General features: G+C 41.4%; 1 protein-coding gene across 1 annotated transcript in view; it reads left to right on the forward strand.

Annotated features, from left to right (window-relative positions):
* Positions 1 to 20,626, forward strand: part of LOC129718237 (tetraspanin-2-like) — a 211,968-nt gene that overhangs the window by 134,706 nt on the left and 56,636 nt on the right. Inside the window, exon 4 of the mRNA XM_055668813.1 lies at positions 11,447 to 11,665. Coding sequence (XP_055524788.1) covers positions 11,447 to 11,665 — 219 coding nt within the window. The remainder of the gene's footprint in view (positions 1 to 11,446; positions 11,666 to 20,626) is intronic.

Consider the following 20,626-nt stretch of genomic DNA (forward strand, 5'->3'; position numbering starts at 1 on the left):
TGTTCGGTATGATTATGCTGTTGGCTATCCAAAATTTGTTGTATTTAGAATGAATAACAAATCCAGCAGAAATTATCAAGGTGTTTTCTTGAGGTGTTGGTGTAAATCTATTCTATCAAATGATGAGTTCGAATGAGAAATGCTGGGTCTCACCGCTAGGTGGATTAATTTAGGTTTTGACAATGGTGTTTCTTTATAAAATTTTTAATAATATGCTGCCTCGATATTTGTGTGATCGAATTGATAGGGGAAGTGATTTTCATAGGTACAACACTAGAAACGCGGAAGACGCTAGAACACCTCACTTTTTATTCAGCAGATCACAAAACTCTCTCTTGTACAAAGAAATTAACTTTTTCAATTCGATGCCCAGACAAGTGAAACGCGCAGCAACAATGGCGGAGTTTAAAAGGCTTTGTATTTCACACATAAAAACTGTTTTGTAGACAGATTTCAACGATTTTTTTGTAAATTAGTGAAGAAGATTGTGATATTTAAGTATTTTTTAAATTAATCTGGTAGGGGAACAACGGGCAACACGGACAGGGCGGGCAGTATGGACTATTGCTCATTTCTATATAAACCATTGAAATTAACACAAATCAGTTATGCCAATTACATGCCAACAGGATCCTGGGAGTTTCGAGATATTATGTAGATTGAAACAATAGTTAGTTAGTTGAGAAATAATCAAAATGGGCTCACCCTCAACAGCAAAGCAATGTGATGTAGTTTTCGCCGTGTCGAATTTAAGCTTCTGCTTCGGTAAAACTTCAGAAAAATATAGTTTTTAATGACATTGGAATAATTAAGCATATTTGAGACACGTGGGTGAAGATAGTTCAGTGAAAATATTATTTTTCTGGAAATCACATCAATCCAAAAAATTGTATGCCTCTTGGGCAAGACGGTCAGTTGTTGTGTTAGCAAAATGGGCAGTCTAAGAAAACGACAATAGCACCATTTGTTATTCTTTTTTCAGCATTCTTAGCATGCGATATGAGACCTAAAGTCATTAACTCTCATTTGAAACAAAAACCATCATTAAAAACATTGTTGAAAGCTGTAAATATACTACATGTAAATGATGTGAATGATTCCATCGGCGCAGCCGACGTTAAGCTTCAAACACGTGCTTTTTTGCGCAGCGCGTCGTCCCGTATAGAAAAGAAATTTCCTATAGTCTTTCATAGGTCCGTCTTACCAGCACAGCCGGTCCGTTTCATATGCACGTTGTGAAATAATGGTTTTTCGAGACTGTTTTTATTTTAATGAAAACTACTATAAAATCACTCTAAAGAAGAAAGGTTTGCATTATTTCATGAAAAGCACTAGTCAATGTCGAATATTATGAATATCGTTGGTTGAAATGTTGTGTTTTGAGCAGAATAATGAATGATTTCCTTAGGGTGACCGTCTTGCCCGTTGTTCCCCTACACTAAGTTATTATGTTCATTGATGATGATGGATTTTTGTTTGAATAGGGTAACGGGGGTATTTTGGCCCACATGCATATTTTGACCCACCCGGTAACATTTAACGCATTTTATCTGATAAATTCAATGAATATTAGAAAACTATGCATGCAAGTTTATCTCCCAGCTGGTCTCGAGGTACGATGCTGGCCTAACAAGTCAGTCGTCATATGTTCGAGTCCCGGCTCGGGAGAGACTGTTAGTGTTAGTAGGATCGTAGCGCTAGCCCCGCAATTGTCCTGTACATTTAACAGTCGCTGCGAAGTCTGTGTATAGTAAAACAGAAGGTCGAATTCCGATACGGAATGTAGCACCAAGGCTTTGCTTTGCTTTTTTTGCATGCAACATTGAATAACACACATAAGACAGTTTGTATACTCTTACATGTTGGAAAAAGTTGAAAAAGTGGTTAAACGCATGGCCGAAATATGTTAGCCTCTTTCTGAAGTAAACACATTTTGGCCATGCCAAGTTTTGACATCTCTTTGATTACCGTTCGGCCGTTGCACCTGAACAAAGAAGCAGCTTGTGACAATTTACAGGTAATTGCTTTTTAATTTATCACATTTATAACGATTTGAAATTAGATGAGAATGTCTGTCAAACCGCTATAAGCCAAATCATTTCATTTTTAGATGCCTAAAATTTACAAAAAATCACAGCAGAAGGATGTTCTCCTCAAACCCACTATTTTTGCTTTAAAAATACCGATGATGATTGTTGGAGTGCGACCCTGGAATAAAAGTCAGCAAACCGTTTCTTTATTTACAAACATACTAATACTAAACCAGAGAATAAACCAGAGATCCGGATGCTATTAGTCTCGGGAGTGAAATTTTCGTCGAGTCGTATTTAAGGTCGAAGCACAGGAGTAAAAGGGAAGATGCCGTTATAATCGGCGCGCTTATAGTTGAACATATCCGTGAAAGCGGCTCGAATAACGGGAAAAACATGAAGGATGGTCCATACTAAGCTTTGCAGCATTAATACAGATCGCTGAAAGGCAAAATCGCGTAAAGAGTGAATCGATTAAGCAGAATTTTCTGTGAGTGCAGATATGAAGAATATCTAACCTGCGCGTCGGTAGATATTGCGTCGTAGAATTGCTAGTGGTGTGCGTGAAATTCGACAACCGACACTACAGTCACTGTCAGTGGTGCCAGTGGATTCGCGAAACGTTTCGTTCAAGAGATTGATGTAATAGTAATCATGATGCATACACCACTTACAACCAAACAACAAGAAGAGGAGTCCATTAGTGAGCAAAAGAAAAAGCAAGCTAAGAAAAAAGTTGCAAGAAAAAATGCTGATGGATACCGAGTGATTCAAACGCAAATGCTTACAATGAAAAGAAAATTAGACAGAGTGTTAAATACATTGCGTGAAGATGAAGGCCAAAGACAGATTTTAAACAAATATTTCTTGCAAATGCAATTGAAAACACTTGAAGATGCATTTGATGAATGCAACAGCTTGCAAACAAAAATGCTTGAACTGGATGCTGGTGAGGAAGCACTGGAGGAATTTGAATTAATGTACATAGAAATAGAGCGGCTTTATGGTGAGTTATACGTTTTCATCACCGAATCACAAGATAAGGTGAAAAAGGAGGACGTAAAGCCGCCAACTGAACTCACACCTTCGCCGAGAGATGCTTACCATTTACCGCCTTTGAAGGTACCCCTTCCAACATTTGTTGGATCTTATTAGAAGTGGTACGCATTTAAATCGATGTTTGAAACGGTCATGCAACGGTATCAGTCAGAATCTCCCGCTATAAAACTATACCACCTCCAAAACTTCCTTGTCGGTAAAGCAGCAGGCATTATTGATCAAGAAATAATAAATAACAATAATTATACTGCAGCATGGTTAATGCTAACGGAAAGATTTGCGGATGGACGTTTAATAATCGATAAACATATTGATGCGCTTTTTGAATTGCCAAAATTGACTAGCGAATGTGCGGATGATCTACGAAAATTGATTGATTCGTGTACGAAAAATGTAACAGCTCTCAAAATCTTGATATAGAAGTTACAGGATTGGGACAAAGTATGCTAGTCAATAGAATCGCATCCAAGCTGGATTCAGAAACACGTAAAGCTTGGGAGTTACAGCTGAACTCAAATGAGCAACCGACTTACGAATCTACACTAGAGTTTTTACGTGATAGATGTCGTGTTTTGGAAAAAATACAACCTGTTTTGAAGCTGACTACAAAGAATATAAAACCAAATCGATCGGGGGACTTCAAGATGAGGGCGAATACGATAGTCACTACTACTAACAAATGTCCCCATTGCTCTGGAAGTCACGAACTTTGGAAATGTGATAGTTACAAAAAAACTGCAACATCCGAACGATATGATACTCTACGACGTATTGGTGTTTGTTACAATTGTCTACAAAGGGGGCATAGAACAGCAAACTGCACTTCTACACACTCGTGTAAGAGGTGTCAACGACGTCACCATACTTTACTACATCAAGATGAAATTCAACCGAGAAAAAACGAAAACCTGTCGACGCCAGTGCAGTCGGCTGAAGAGCCGAAGCAAAAGGTAGAGGCAGTCAACGATCATATAGGCGAATCAGAAAAATCAGAAGAAAAATCTTCCTTTTGTACGCGATCCGAAGCCGATGAAAAACAGATAATACTGTCTACTGCTGTAATATTGGTGTGCGGGAAATCAGATATGTTGCATTATTGTAGAGTACTACTAGACTCTGGATCACATACAAATTTCATTACAGAACAATTTGCAACTCTTCTTATGTTGAAAAGGCAGCCAGCAAATTTTTCTATGAGTGGTTTGAATGATATTCGAACCAAGGTTCGCTTCAAAATAAACACGAAGATTAAATCGCGCACCAGTGATTATGTTGCTCATCTCGAATTTCTGGTGGTACCACGAATTACTGGTGATCTGCCACTTACGAGGATTGACCAGGCTGTCTTCACGTTTCCAGATGAGATCCAGTTAGCCGACCCGAAGTTTGGTGTACCCGACCGAGGAGATATGTTGTTAGGTGCCGAAATAATTTTTGATTTGCTCGGGAAGGGACGGATTCAGATACCGCGATGTAAAACGGTTCTACAAGAAACTCAATTTGGATGGGTGTTCTGTGGTTCGCTTCCCAAACAACAAACTGGCGTAGATCGTGCATTTTGTAACATAATCGATAAAGACAACATTAGCGAAATAATAAAGCAGTTTTGGCAAATAGAATCTTATGGCGGCTCCGAAGCATCAACCGAGTTAAACAACGGAAACTGTATTCAACATTTTCGGGAAAATTACGAACGAACTAAAGAAGGGCGCTTTATAGTTTGCCTTCCATTTAATGGTCTACAGATGCAACTAGGAGAATCTAGAAAAATAGCCGAAAGGCGTTTTATGGACATCGAAAAACGGCTTGATAAATCAAAGGAAGTTAAGATGCAATACATAACGTTCATGCGTGAATACGAAATGCTAGGACATATGATAGAAAATAAATGTGTAAAAGACGACGAACCCAGCAAAGCGTATTATCTTCCTCATCATTACGTATTGAGGCCAGAAGGTTCCACTACAAAATTAAGAGTGGTTTTCGACGGGTCAGCAGCATAAAGCTCTGGCATTTCGATCAATCAAACTCAAATGGTTGGGCCTGTTGCACAAAATAGTTTGATACCAATACTTTCTAACTTTCGTTTGTATAAATTGGTTTTCACATTGGATATACCCAAGATGTACCGTCAAATAATGGTGCATCATGACGACGTTCGATACCAACGTATTATATGGCGAGAAGAACAGAATCAACCCTTACGAGTTTACGATCTCCAGACGGTTACATATGGTTTGGCATTGCTCCAATTAGCGAAAGATCATGTGCGAGATTATCCGCTTGCAGCTGATGCTATACAAAAATCATTTTATATGGACGATGCACTGCTTGGAGCAAATACATTGCAAGAAGCGATTCAGTTAAAAAATGAAGTCATCGATTTACTTAAAAAGGGTGGATTCGAAGCACATAAGGTTTGTTCCAATTCAGAGGACATTATCGCTGACGTTCCTATAGAGCAACGTGAAAAAACCTTTATGATTGACAAGGCAAACGGCAAAATTATTTTGAAAACATTGGGTGTCGCTTGGGACCCAATCAATGATCAATTCATGTTCGTGGTTCCTGAGGAAGAAAAATGTATAACGAGTAAATTTACGAAGAGACTTATACTTAGCCAGATTGCTGAAATCTATGACCCATTAGGATTTGTCGGGCCTGTACTGACAACAGCCAAACTAATCATGCGCGATCTATGGTCATTGGGTCTTGAATGGAATCAACCTGTTCCTGCTAAATTACACCGTTTATGGATTAACTTTCAAAGTCAGCTACGTACACTAAACAATATCAGAGTCCCACGGTGGATATTCGTTGATGATGAGCAGCATGTGGAAATCCATGGGTTCTCTGCCGCGTCCGATCAGGCCTTCGGTGCATGTATTTATGCACGCTCTTTAAGAATGGATGGATCAATTGAAATGACACTAGTGTGCAGTAAGTCGCGAATTTTGCCGAGAAAAACAGTAAATCAGAAAAAGATAACGACCCCCCGGGCTGAATTGTTGGCAGCAAAGTTACTAGCTCAATTGATTAGGGGCCATCCACATACCACGCGGACAGCTTGGGGGGGTGGGGTTGGCTAATGTCCACGGTCCATACAATTTTTTGCCTTTCTCCTAGAAAGGTATAGTAGTCACTTGCAAAACCGAAAGTATAAAAGTGCTCCAAAAGGCCGAATGGCATATATCACTCGACTCAGCTCGACGAGCTGAGCATTTTTTGTATGTGTGTGTGTGTGTGTGTGTGTGTGTGTGTGTGTGTGTGTGTGTGTATGTGTGTGTGTGTATGTGTGTGTGTGTATGTGCAGATTTTTATTCTCACTCACTTTTCTCAAAGATGGCTGACCCGATTTCCACAAAATTAGTGTCAACTAATAAGTCTAGCTGCCTCGTAACACCCTACTGAATTTTACTGCAATCGGACTGTAACTTCGTCTGTAAAGTACTAAAATGTGAAAATCACGAAACTTCATTATCTCAAAAACTACACAACCGATTTGATCAATATTATTATCAGATGAGCGGGCTAGTTAAGGGTTATCTGATGAATTATGATTGAACACGCGGTTTCAAAGTTTGGCTGCCCTATACGTTCCCATTTCATTCGATTATAATTGAACTTAAGCTACCGTTATGTATTGAATTGTTAATAAAACAATGAAAGTCTATTATTTCACATGACTTATTTGAACATAACTAGTGTCATATGAACGATCTTTTAAACTTACAAATAACAAACTTCATAACAATTTGATATGTGGCTCAAAATTTATGGAAAGAAAAGAAATTCAAAGACTATTTAAAACTATACCTGCTTTAATTGATATATTTATGTGGCCTCAACATAATTTAAATGTGGTTTTGTACTATTTGAACGTTCCAAAGTCATTGATTCCTTGCGATGTGTTCAAAGTCTGCAAATGCACGACGAATCGGCCATAGGATATGATCAAAGTCAAAAGACAAATCGTTTGGTTTATCGGTTTTCTTGTTTTTATCGAAATGACAACATTCTCGACTTTTGGCTTCTGTACATCGCCCTAATTCTGAATATATTCATATTGGGTGGTATTCGGTCATTTTCAGCAAATTTTCTGGCATCAATCCTACACCGGAAATACCCATATTGGGAGGTATTTAGTTATTTTGGTTGTTTTTCAGAAACTAACAGTGGTCGTCTTTAAATTCAAAATGGTGTCAAGTGTCAATGTTTGGTTTCTATGCATCATCTCGATTACGGAAATATTCATGTTGAGTATTATTTGGTCATTTTCGACTGTTTCCTATAAGTTGCCATTTAGCGATTCAAAATGGTGCCTGAGGTCAATTGTTAGCTCATTGCATCATTCTGGTTCCAGAGATACTCATTTTGGATGGTAATTGGTTATTTTAGGCTGTTTTTCACAAACCGGAAGTCGCCATCTTGGATTTCAAAATGGTATTTAATATAATTTCTGGCCTCTGAGCGTCATTCTGGTTGAAAAAACACCTATATTGGGTGTAATTTGATCATTTTGGATTTCAGCTGCTGTGTATCATTCTAGATCCGGAGATACTCATGTTAGACGGAAATCGGCCATTTTTGGCTGTTTTCCAGAAACCACAAGTTGCCATCCTACAATTCATAATGGTGTCTGAAGTCGATTTGTGGCTCCAGTGCATCATTACAATTGTCCACGGAGGGGGAGGAGGGGGGGTCAAAATCGTTATAAATCTGTCCACGTGGTATGGGGATGGCCCCTTACTTATATTTTATCGTTGTACGTAGGAAATCGGGTTGGAGAAGTACAGCAGCTTACAAAAGAGTTCAAATGGCGCTATATTCCATCCGAGGATAATCCAGCGGACCTTATATCTCGTGGCGTTCAACCCAAGGATTTAGAAAGTGCTTCAATGTGGTGGAAAGGGCCACCCATTTTTCAAGGTGTTTTTCTCGAAATTGAACAACCAGTAAATATACTTGAAACCAGCTTGCCAGAATTGAAACTAACAACATTGTCTGCTGTTTTGAAGCAGGTTACAGTAACAATTTTTGATAGAATCAGTCGATTTGTTGTACTTCATCGCGCTTTAGCGTATGTCATTCGTTTTTGTGACTATATACGAAGCAAATGTTCAGAGTTAAGGAAGGGGCCTATCACAGTGGACGAGTTAGGTCGTGGCGAAGTTTTGATGATTCGTTTGGTGCAATCAGAGGCATTTGATATGGAGTTAAATTTATTAAGACGAGGTGGTGAATTGAAAAATCCGCTGCGTAACCTAATTTTTTTTATTCCAGCAATGGAATTCTTCGTGTAGGCGGTCGTCTCAAACATGCGCAAATTCCTTATGAGAGCAAGCACCAAGCCTTACTACCAGCTAAACATTCCTTCACGAAAACATTGATAAGACATCTTCACTGTACTTCCATGCATATTGGGCAGCGAGGATTATTAGCAATAGAGAGGCAGCAGTATTGGCCTATTAAAGCAAAGGATAGAATTCGAAAGACAATACATAGTTGTGTTGTGTGTTTCCGGTCGAGACCGATAAGAGCTTCTCAATTGATTGGAGAGCTTCCATCCTACCGCGTGCAGCAGTCACCTGTATTTGCGCACACAGGACTTGATTTTGCTGGACCATTTAAGTTTCTTTCAAGTACTTTTAGGAATCCACAGATAACAAAGGGATACGTATGTGTGTTCGTGTGTATGGCGACTCGGGCTTTACACATAGAAGCAGTTTCAGATCAGACTACGGACGCCTTCCTTGGTGCTCTCCAGCGATTGGTAAGCCATAGTGGGCAAGTATCAAAATTATATTCGGATAATGCAACAAACTTCGAAAGGGCAAGCAATGAAATGAAAAAACTTGCTGAGTTGTTTCGTAACGAACAACATCAACGCCATTTGGATGAATACTGTACTCGAAGGGCAATTGAATGGTTATTTATTCCCCCTCGCAGCCCACACTTTGGTGGTATATGGGAAGCAGGGGTAAAATCATTGAAATTTCATATCAAAAGGGTGATCGGGGAACACAAGCTCACTTATGAGCAGATAACAACAACATTAGCCCAGATCGAGGCTATTCTTAACTCACGTCCGCTTACACCTATTTCGGACGACCCGAACGACTTTCGCGCGTTAACTCCAGCACATTTTATGATTGAGCGGGAGTTCCAAGCGATTCCTGAACCTAGTTACGATGAAATTTCGCAAGGACGACTTCCGAAGTGGCAATTTGTACAAGACCTCAAGCAAAAATAAAAATAAAAATAAAAGGCAACAAAATTTCAAACCGTTGTGACGTGTTTTTCGTTTGCTCTGTTGTTAGAAAGAATTACCAAATTTACAGTCCATTTCTCTCGTTACTGAACAATGATCTTAAATATAATTAGTCCGAACTATTTTCATACACGTCTTTAGATATAAAGGTGGGCCAAAGTAAAAATTTGGTGGACCAAAATATGTTTTTAGTACTTCGTAGAAACTTTGATATTTCTAAGATATTTTTCAATATATTGCATTGTTGAATGGTGTATATTAAAATAGACACTTAGCTTTTAACAATAGTATAATAGAGTAGTTATTTATGTTGAAAAACTGTTCTTGTTTTTAATGAACTGTGCGAACACTTCCCAAAGCTGGCCAAAATACCCCCGTTACCCTATAGCTAGTAATAATAAATAGTAAAGTTTAAAAAAAAAAGAGTTGACTTCACATGTTTGAGCCATGCACGTGCCACTGACATAGACAATCTGGATACTAAGTACATCAGGGTTAAACCCCTGAAATTGAAACAAAAGGCATATCGGGTTTATAAGTTGCTTTTTGGTTTGTATATATATTTTCATCAAGATTTTTAATATTGAATTGTTTTCACGATTTAGAACACAGGGTTCGGAGAAAAAACTGAAAAGGCTTGGGTTTGCCTGTGGACTGTAAAACTCGTTATCAAGAACTATAGTATCATTGGATCTCTCTCATAGTTCTGGATCGTTTTCCAGAACCAATTCTGATTAGGTAAAGCTCCTAAATGTTAGGTTCGATTCCTAACCAAATCCAGATAATTTTCGGGTTGGAAATGTTTTGGATGAGCCTTGGATTAATGATGTTATTGGAAAATGGTTTTTTTTTATTTTCAAATTATTGGTATTATTTTGAAGGATTACTATGTCTGTATTCATAACCAGTCCGTTATGTGTTTGCCACTGGTTACATTGTATGTCTCTAAATAATATCTTTCATAGATAAATCGACCAGCTCAAACCGATGTAGGGGTATGAGGTGGGACCATGTCATTGTATTTCAATCACATGTCCCTAAGTATTAATCCTTTTTTGTACATCTCCAATCGTGTCAACTTGTTAGATACTTCTGGTTCTACTGCGTTTTTTGATATATCCATGATAGAAAAAAACTCGTTGAATCCTCCCGGATTATTTACGCGTGCAGCAGGTCCCTAAAATATTCATTAACAAATATGAAAGTATCAACTGCGATAATGCTTTTTATACTGACGGATCACTTCTCAACGGGTTCACTGGCTTCGCTATCTTCAATACCCGTTTTAAAGTCTCATACAAGCTCGATAATCCTGCTTTTGTTTTTGTCGCAAAACTGGCCGCTGCTCAGTATACTATTGGGATTATCGAAAAAATGCCCATAGACCATTACTTTATCTTTACGGATAGTCTCAGTTCTATTGAGGCTCTCCGATCTATGAAGAAGGTAAATCCGAAAAATCTTCTCAGATTACCTTACTGTGGGAAGGTGGCTACACAGCACCATCCCCAAGGTATCTATCAAATCTTGGTTCAGGGGGTAGGACGAGATTTCATTCGCGTGATGTCTCGAATTATGTCCAACCACTACGGGCAGCGTATAGGGCTCACGGACAGCCATCATTGTGTTAGCGGATTGAGTTATCATGACATTGAACACGTAATTTGAATTCCCTTAGGGCCCGCGGTATACAACCCTACATATGTCCCAATTCATGATTTCCTGGCTCAGTGGAACATGACAAACATGATGCTGATTTATGACTAAAAGCATCAGGGTGTCCATATAACAAATTGAACCACTGATTAAAGAAAAACATGGATCAAAGTTTTAGTTTTAGCTCGTCGTTGGTAACGAGGATAACAAAAATTGCATTTAGCTTATAAGATACCCTTGAAATAAGATTATCTGGCTCCGTTGAACATTTTATGTATTTTTCCGTATCAAATAAACGTTATGTAAAAAAAACTATAATGCACACTTTGCACTTAGTTGGTTCACAGTAGTGATTTAATGAAAGAATCATGACATCCTCATACCATAAAGAAATTAAATATTAACATGTAACTTTTCATCTCATTTTTAGTTCCATTGCTGTGGTGCAGAAGGCCCAAACGATTGGCAAAGTAGTGTTTATAACAATGCTGATCGTTCATCTTTTATAAATATTGCAATTTCAAAGTTGAATGTCATCTATAAGGTTCCAGAGTCGTGCTGCGTTGAAGAACTATCTCCGGAGGAATGTAACTCTGTTCGTAGCAAAGGATTGATCACATCAATTGCCACTCCTGTAATTTATACCGATGTAAGTAAGTTCAATCAATATACCGATACTTTTATGTTTTTTTTTTAAGTTTAAGGGCTTGAAAGTTTAAATATAAGGCTAGTGTGTCGTAATCTAAGCCTGTTCCCAATAAGCGAAAAATCTTGGATTCACCATATATACTTCTGTTAATATGAGCGCTTAAGGGGTATTATCCATTGATACAGTCGATCAAGAACAGCTATGGCAGATCATGCTCGACAACGGATTTCCGGATAAACTGACTCGACTGATCAAAGCCACCATGACGCAAGTGATGTGCTACGTGCGTGTTTCGGGGGTACTCTCGAGTCCCTTTGAATCGCGCAGAGGGTTGAGACAAGGTGATGGACTTTCCTGTTTACTGTTTAACATCGCCCTTGAGGGTGTGATCCGGAGGGCGGGCATCGACACGAGGGGCACAATTTTCACAAAGTCTGTTCAGCTTCTAGGCTTCGCGGATGACTTCGACATCATATCACGTAACTTTGTAACGGCGGAGGAAACTTACGCCCGACTGAAGGCCGAAGCTGGATGGACCGGACTGCGGATAAATGCGTCAAAAACAAAATACATGCGAGTGAGAGGCTCCAAGGAGAACAACATCAGCCTCCCAACTCAAGTCTCTGTGCACGGTGATGAGCTTGAGGTGGTCGATGGTGACCGCCGACAATAACACCAGCAAAGAGATCCAGAGATGCATCCAGACAGGAAATCGTGCCTACTTTTCACTTCGGAAGACACTTCGATCGGATCGAGTGCGACGACACACGAAGTTGACGCTGTACAAAACCCTGATAAGACCGGTAGTCCTTTACGGGATCGAGACAACAACGCTTCTCGCGGAGGACCTTAACGCTCTTGGAGTTTTTGAACGGAAGGTGCTGCGGACTATCTACGGTGGAGTACAGACGGACGACGGAGAAGTGCGACGGCGAATGAACCACGAACTGCACGCGCTGCGTGGAGAGAATTCCATTGCACACCTGGCGAAAGTCAATAGGTTGCGGTGGGCCGGTCACGTCGTAAGGATACCGGACGACAACCCTGTGAAATCACTTCTCTTCAGCAACCCTACTGGCACCAGAAATATAGGGGCGCAGCGTGCACGATGGCTCGATCAGATCGAAGAAGACTTGCGGGTGATAAGACGCCTGGGGAACTGGCGAAACACAGCCCAAAACCGAGCAACATGGCGACAAATTCTTGATACAGCACGAGCCACCACGGCTCTCGTCTGATTGGTAAGGTAAGATATGACTGAAGCGCAGTGCATCTGCAGCTGCTCGCAGCATCCTGTTCCAATTCGAAAACCGGCCAACGTTTAGAACCGGCTCGTCTGAGTAGTGGTGTAAGATCGATGTTCGCATTTCTTCGTTTGTGTCAGCAACGGGTTCTTCAGCCCGCGGCCACTCGGAATCTAGGAGAAGTGAAAAGTTCGGTCCTTGAAACCACTTACTGCACTGATCGAAGTACGGCCCGCTGTCCCATTTGTTGCTTCGTCCGCCGGGTTGCATTTAGACGGTACCCACCGCCAATCACTGGATACCGTGTGCTCCAGAATTTCGCCCACTCGGCATGAAACAAACTGCTTATAGTTGCGCGGATCTGCTTTTATCCAGGCTAGCGCCGTTCTAGAGTCGGTCCAATATATTATGTTGATAACGGGAACATCGTGATTGTCTCGGACGAATTTCGACCATCGAACTCCCAAAACACATCCTTGTAACTCCAATATGGGAATCGACCAGGGCTTCAACGGAGCTACTTTCGATTTTGCAGCTATCAAACTGCACTGAGGATTGCCGTCTTGATCATAAGTTCGTAAATATACGGCACACGCATACGCTACCTCACTTGCGTCACCGAAAATATTCACGTAGGTTTTTTCAGTAGCTTGAGGGAAATAGCATCTTTGGATTCGAATATTCGTGATGTAACCAACCATCTGCCACTTTTCGAAAATCTCATCACTGACTTGCTCGTCTCATTCAGTTCCTGCTCGCCACAGATCCTAAATGAGTGTTTTGCCATGAATGATGAATGGCGAAAGAAGACCCAGCGGGTCAAAGAGCGTCATAACGCACCACAGCACCTGCCTCTTTGTTGGCCAAGTGGTTGTTCGAATCAGCGTTTGCATCTCTTCCGTCATCTGGGTGCAGAAGCTTAGCTCATCAGTTAACGGACTCCAAATCATGCCTAATACTCTTTCACTTTCATCCCGTCGTCTAGGCTCAGCCATTTATTTGTTTCCGACTGCACTTCACATAGTTGCTCCAGAACTGATTTTCTGCCCGATCGCCAATTGTGCAGCTTGAATCCTGCTTCACCGTGTACGTATCTAACGTCATTAGCAACATTTACTGCCTCCTCTTCCGAACCAAAACTAACTTGCTAAAATAATCGTCGACGTAGTGGTCAGTCGGTATCGCCCTTGACACCTCCGGATAGAGCTCGGCGTTCAAGGTTTTTACAAATTGCGCGGATGCCGGCGAGCAGGTACTATCGAAAGTGGCCACATCCATCAGATAAACCGAATGTTTTTCCGAGGGATGGCTACGCCATAAAAAACGTTGAGAGTGTTTGTCTTCATCTTTAATCAAAATTCGATGAAACACCTCTTGGATGTCAGATGTTACTGCCACGCCGTATCGACGGAGACGAAACAGGACGGCCGGGAGAGAGCATCCCAGATGATCCGGACTTCCCATGGTTTTTTAGGACTTGTCACAGCACCAACTGGCAGATACCACACCCTTCGCGGATCAGCAGCATTCAATTCTGCCTTCGATGCGTTGTGTGCGTATCCCTTCGCCTCGTATCCCAGAATTTGTTTATGTAGGTTGTTTTTCAATGCCGGCTCACGATTCATTCGTCGCTCAAGGCATTCTAAGCGACGTTCAGCCATTGTATAACTGTCCGGGAATTCTATATCATCTTCTCTCCATAGTAATCCCGTTTTAAAACGACTATCCTTTCGTCTAGTAGTGGCTTCCACGATGGAAAGCGCTCGTCGATCCACCTCCGACAGTGCAATCTCACACTGACTCGCACCGGTAGCTTCAATGGCGAAAATGGTTTCACCGAATCATTAAGTTCCTAAGTGTAGTTATAGTACGATATAAACATCGGCCAATCAGCGGGACTACCGGAAAACCGAGGAAGCTCCTTAGCCAGGGACTGCCGTGCTGCTAGCTGTTGTTGTGTAGGAGAACCGGGGGCACGAGAGTAATTCACTTGTCTTGAAAGCGTATTTTGTAACGAACGAGGGGGCAAGCCTATGTGAATCAGACAGGCATACAGAGCTGCATTTTTATATGTTTAGTTATATATATATATATATATATATATATATATATATATATATATATATATATATATATATATATATATATATATATATATATATATATATATATATATATATATATATATATATATATATATATATATATATATATATATATATATATATATATATATATATATATATATATATATATATATTTGGTTTTTAAATAGTTTATTTGACACGGCACGATACAATTTATGTTTAACTGAGCCAAGTACATTTTTTTTAAATTCTAAATTAGCAGGGAAAAGAAGGAGGCCTTTTCTTTATTCTCGCGGCCGACTACGAGCTAGCTTACAATTTTGATTTTAACTATATTGAGTTATACGATTTATTTATTTGTACATGGCTAAGCAGTGATGTTCTATTTGAGCAGTTTGGACTGAGGTGTCTGCGTGAACATAAAGATGCCGAATCTTCGTTTGAGTGTCTCCAGCTTAGTGTATCATCTTCTTTCAGCGTGTAGAGGGAATGGTAATCCAACAAATAGATAGAAGAGTTTCATATTTTAATACCAGCGTGTTTTATGAACACGTATAGCTGTGTCATGTACTGGAGATCACCGCTTCCCAGAATGTCTCTAACGGGTACGTTCGGTTGTTTTCCTCGGGCCCGAAGGGAATCTATAAGCTCAGACCTAACACCACAGTATTCGGTACACGACCAAACAACATGCTCGATGTCATGGTAGCCATCGCCACAAACGCAGTGATTACTGTCTACAAGCCCTATACGAAAGAGATGCGTGTTTAACGTATAGTGATTGGACATAAGTCTGGACATCACGCGAATGAAGTCCCGACCTACATCCAACCCCTTGAACCATGCTTTCGTCGATACCTTAGGAAAAATGGAATGTAGCCACCGTCCCAGTTCATCTGAGTTCCATGATGATTGCCAACTGTTGAGTGTTCTCTGACGCAAAATGCTATAAAATTCATCATAAGCAATTGGTCTTTCATAAATATCGCCGTCAATAGCACCCACCTTAGCTAAAGAGTCAGCCTTTTCGTTACCCGGAATCGAGCAATGAGAAGGGACCCACGCTAAGGTAACCCGGTAATTTTTATCTGTTAAAGCACTTAAAAACCGCCGTATTTTCCCCAGGAAATACGGGGTGTGCTTCACAGGCTTCATTGATCGCAGAGCCTCAATGGCACTGAGACTATCTGTGAAGATGAAGTAGTGGTCTATGGGTAGGGTTTCGATGATTCCAAGAGAGTACTGAATAGCAGCAAGTTCTGCGACGTACACGGAAGCAGGAGCATCGAGTTTGTAGGAGGCGGTAAAATTTTCGTGGAAAACACCGAAGCCAGTGGACTCATCTAGATTAGATCCGTCAGTGAAAAACCTTTTATCATAACTAACATGTTTAAACTTATTGGAAAAAATCTTAGGGATCTCTTGGGGTCGCAATTGATCCGGGATACCAGAAATGTCTTGTTTCATGGTGGTGTCGAAGAATATAGCATTATTAGAAGTAGCTAAAAGTGCGACATTGGAGGAATCGTATGAAGAAGGATTAATATCTTGAGCCATATAGTCAACATATAAAGTCATAAATCTGGATTGAGATTGAAGGTCGACCAACCTCTCGAAATTTTCAATTACTAATGGGTTCATAACTGTGCATCGAATTAGCAACCGGTAAGAGAGATTCCAAAAACGATGTTTCAACGGAAGAATACCCGCTAACACTTCAAGACTCATCGTATGGGTCGACTGCATGCAACCCAAGGCAATACGCAAACAACGATATTGTATTCTCTCTAATTTTATAATGTGCGTGTTCGCGGTGGAGCGAAAGCAGAAACAGCCGTACTCAAGAACTGACAATATCGTTGTTTGGTATAACCTTAGAAGGTCTCCTGGGTGAGCACCCCACCAAGTTCCGGTAATCGTACGAAGAAAATTAATCCTCTGTTGGCATTTTTGTGTCAGATACCTAATATGACAAGCCCAGCTGCATTTGGAGAACCAGACCCCGAGATATTTAGCGACTAAAACCTGAGAGATCGTTTTACCCGTTAGTAGGAGCTGCAGCTGAGCTGGGTTATGCTTCCTAGAAAAAACGACCAACTCGGTTTTCTCCGGAGAGAATTCGATACCCAGCTTAAGAGCCCAATCAGACAAATTGTCTAAGGTATCTTGCAATGGTCCTTGCAGATCGCTAGCCTCGCTACCAGTAATGGATACAACGCTATCGTCTGCAAGTTGCCTTAGCGTGCATGAATTTGCAAGACATTCATCGATGTCATTGACGTAAAAATTATATAAGAGAGGACTTAAACATGAGCCCTGGGGAAGGCCCATGTAACTAATTCGGGAAGTTGTCGAATCGCCATGTGAGAAATACATATGCTTTTCTGACAACAAGTTGAGCAAACAGTTATTCAAATTTGGTGAAAGTCCCTGCGAATGAAGTTTCGCGCTTAAAACTTCTACAGAGACAGAGTCAAAAGCCCCCTTAATATCCATGAACGCAGAAGCCATTTGCTCTTTTCGAGCAAAGGCTAGTTGAATTTCAGTAGAAAGCAACGCTAGGCAATCGTTCGTCCCTTTGCCCCGGCGAAAGCCAAATTGAGTATCTGAAAGTAACCCGTTTGTTTCGACCCATTTGTCTAACCGTAAGAGGATCATTTTCTCCAATAATTTCCGGAGGCAAGAGAGCATCGCAATCGGCCTATATGAATTGTGATCAGAGGCAGGTTTCCCGGGTTTCCGAATAGCAATGACTTTTACCTCCCTCCAGTCATGCGGAACAATATTTAGCTCAAGAAACTTGTTGAACAAATTCAACAAGCGTCTTTTTGCAGAGTCGGGTAGATTCTTCAACAGGTTGAATTTTATTCTATCTAACCCTGGAGCCTTATTGTTGCACGACAGGAGAGCCATTGAAAATTCCAACATCGAAAATGGAGGCTCTTCCGTAGTTACTAATAACGCGTCGCGAAAGGTTTTCTGTTCCGGTACAGAGTCTGGACAGACATTTTTGGCAAAATCGAGTATCCAGCGATCTGAATACTCCTCGCTTTCATTCGAAACGTCACGGTTCCGCATGCGCCTGGCGGTATCCCAAAGAGTGCTCATCGCTGTTTCCCTGGACAACGCGTTTACGAACCGCCGCCAGTACCCGCGTTTTTTCGCCTTTACTAAGCTCTTCATCTGCCTGCCCAGTGCCTCGTACTTTCGAAGCAGGTTGACAGTGCCGTACTCCCGGTAGTCCTTATACGCCGCGGACCTTCGCGCGTACAGCTCAGAGCACTCTTTGTCCCACCATTTGTTGGGAGGGCGCTGTCTAATCGTTACCCCGGGTATCGGTTTCGTCTGAGCTTGAGTCGCGGCGTCGATTATCAAGCCAGCTAAGAACGCGTATTCTTCCTCCGGAGGAAGTTCCTCGTGAGTCTCGATAGATTGCGCTATAATAGACTTATAATACTTCCAATCAATATTACGTGTAAGGTCGTAGGAAATATTGATTGGGTTCGGGGGAGTTGAACCATTAGCAATTGATATAACGATTGGAAGATGATCACTACCGTGGGGATCGTTGATTACTTTCCACCGGCAATCTAACGCTAGTGATGTCGAGCAAAGGGATAGGTCAAGCACGCTTTCACGTGCTGGAGGATTAGGTACACGTGTCGCTTCCCCAGTATTCAAAACTGTCATATTGAAGTCGTCGATCAAGTTACAGATTAAAGAAGATCGGTTGTCGTCGTACAGCGACCCCCATAGCGAACAGTGAGAATTAAAATCTCCCAATATCAAAAAAGGCGCGGGAAGCAACTCTGATATATCAGTGAGATGCTTCTGTTCAATCCGCGCGGATGGAGGCATATATAACGAAACAAGGCATAGGTCTTTTCCATTCATATTCGTTTGAATGGCAACAACTTCAATACTCGAGATCGAGGGGAGGTCGATTCGGAAGAAGGAATAGCACTTTTTAATCCCTAAAAGTACCCCTCCACCGTGTGAGTCTCGATCTCGACGTATATTGTAAAATCGTGGAAATTGAGTTGATCGTTTGAATTGAGAAAGGTTTCACAGAGCGCAAATGCGTCACAATTGTATGTATTCATCAAATGAGAAAATAAATCGAATTTGGGGATGATACTTCTGCAATTCCACTGTAATACAGTGAAAAAAATCCTAACCTCTTTCGCCGTATTAGTCATCGAAAGATATGATAGCTGAAATGAGGGGCCAAGTTGCTGCTAGTTGCATCAAAAAGGTTTTCACTGTAGGGAGAAGGGCAAGAAGAATATTTTGTAGGGGATCTGGTATGTTGAATGTTTTAAATATCCAGTCTACAATATCAGAAAATTTTATGAACCCTGTTTCTTTTTTATCTTCTGATCGAGAAATGGGTGCACGAGGGGTTTTTGGTGCCCCAGGAAGCGGTGGGTACTCCTGGTTTGATTTAAAATTAAAATCGGGAGGCACTTGCTTCGGTTTTTCTTCACCGCTTCCTTTTTGTGTTGGCTTATTGGTCATTCCGCTAGGGGTTATCTTGCAACCTCTGCGAGAAAGATTAGGAGAGTTGATCATTCTCCTCTTCCTAGATCCTTCTGGCATGGCATAAGAACACCCTTCGACGGGATCGTCGGATGTACCCTCATCGGTTGGCAAAAAGGAAAAGATGTTTCCTGTCGAGGGTGGCTCAGCACTCTTCAGCATTTCTGCGAAAGAGCGCTTTGATCGTTCCTTGAGGGAACGCTTTATTTTTTCCTCGCGCTGTTCGTACGCGGGACACGCCGAAAGGTCATGCCGAGTTCCCTCGCAGTAAAGACACTTTTCAGTATCCTCACTGCAAGCGGTCTCAGCATGATTGCCTCCGCACTTGCTGCAGCGTGCCTTGTTGCAGAAGTAGGTGGCTGTATGACCTAACTGCTTGCAGTTTTGGCAATGCATGACCCGCGGTACGAACAGGCGTACAGGCAGACGAACCCTGTCCAAAGAGATGTAGTTCGGCAGTGCGGATCCGGCGAATGTTACACGAAAGGAATCCGAAGGGAAGAATTTCTTCTTCCCTTCTTCGATGGATACTGAATGCAATTGCTTGACATCCAGTATCTTTACATCTTGAATCAGGGGGCTCTTGAAGCAGCCAACCCCGTGACGCAAAATGTCATCGACCGTGAGGCTTTCTTCGGTAACCACACCGTCGATCTCCACGTCCTTGGCAGGGATGTACACGCGGTACTCTCTCGTAAAGAGCTCGTAGCTAGCAATTGCGTTTGCTTGCTTCAAGCTACTCACAACAACTCGCAGTTTGTTCGGTCTAACCTTTGTAATTTCGGTTACGTCCGAAAACTGTTTTGCCAGGTCCTTGCCGATTTGAATTATATTTAGAGGCTTCTTTATGGGCCTGAAGTAAACTACGAACGGACCTTTCGCAGCATCTGGGTAAGCTTTCACCCGTGTTGCCGGTACCCTTGGTACGGGGCTAGGTAGCGGGGAAGGTAGAGGGGAATTGATGGGGGAGATCTCAATCTCTTCCCCAGTTGTTTCCACATCCAGGAATAGTTGCACCTGCATGTCGTCCATTTTGCGGGAGCGTTACGCTCTACCGCACACAAACGATAAATATTCGAATATGGGGGGTT

This window comes from Wyeomyia smithii, chromosome 1, assembly GCF_029784165.1.
Source record: "Wyeomyia smithii strain HCP4-BCI-WySm-NY-G18 chromosome 1, ASM2978416v1, whole genome shotgun sequence".
NCBI lineage: Eukaryota > Metazoa > Arthropoda > Insecta > Diptera > Culicidae > Wyeomyia > Wyeomyia smithii.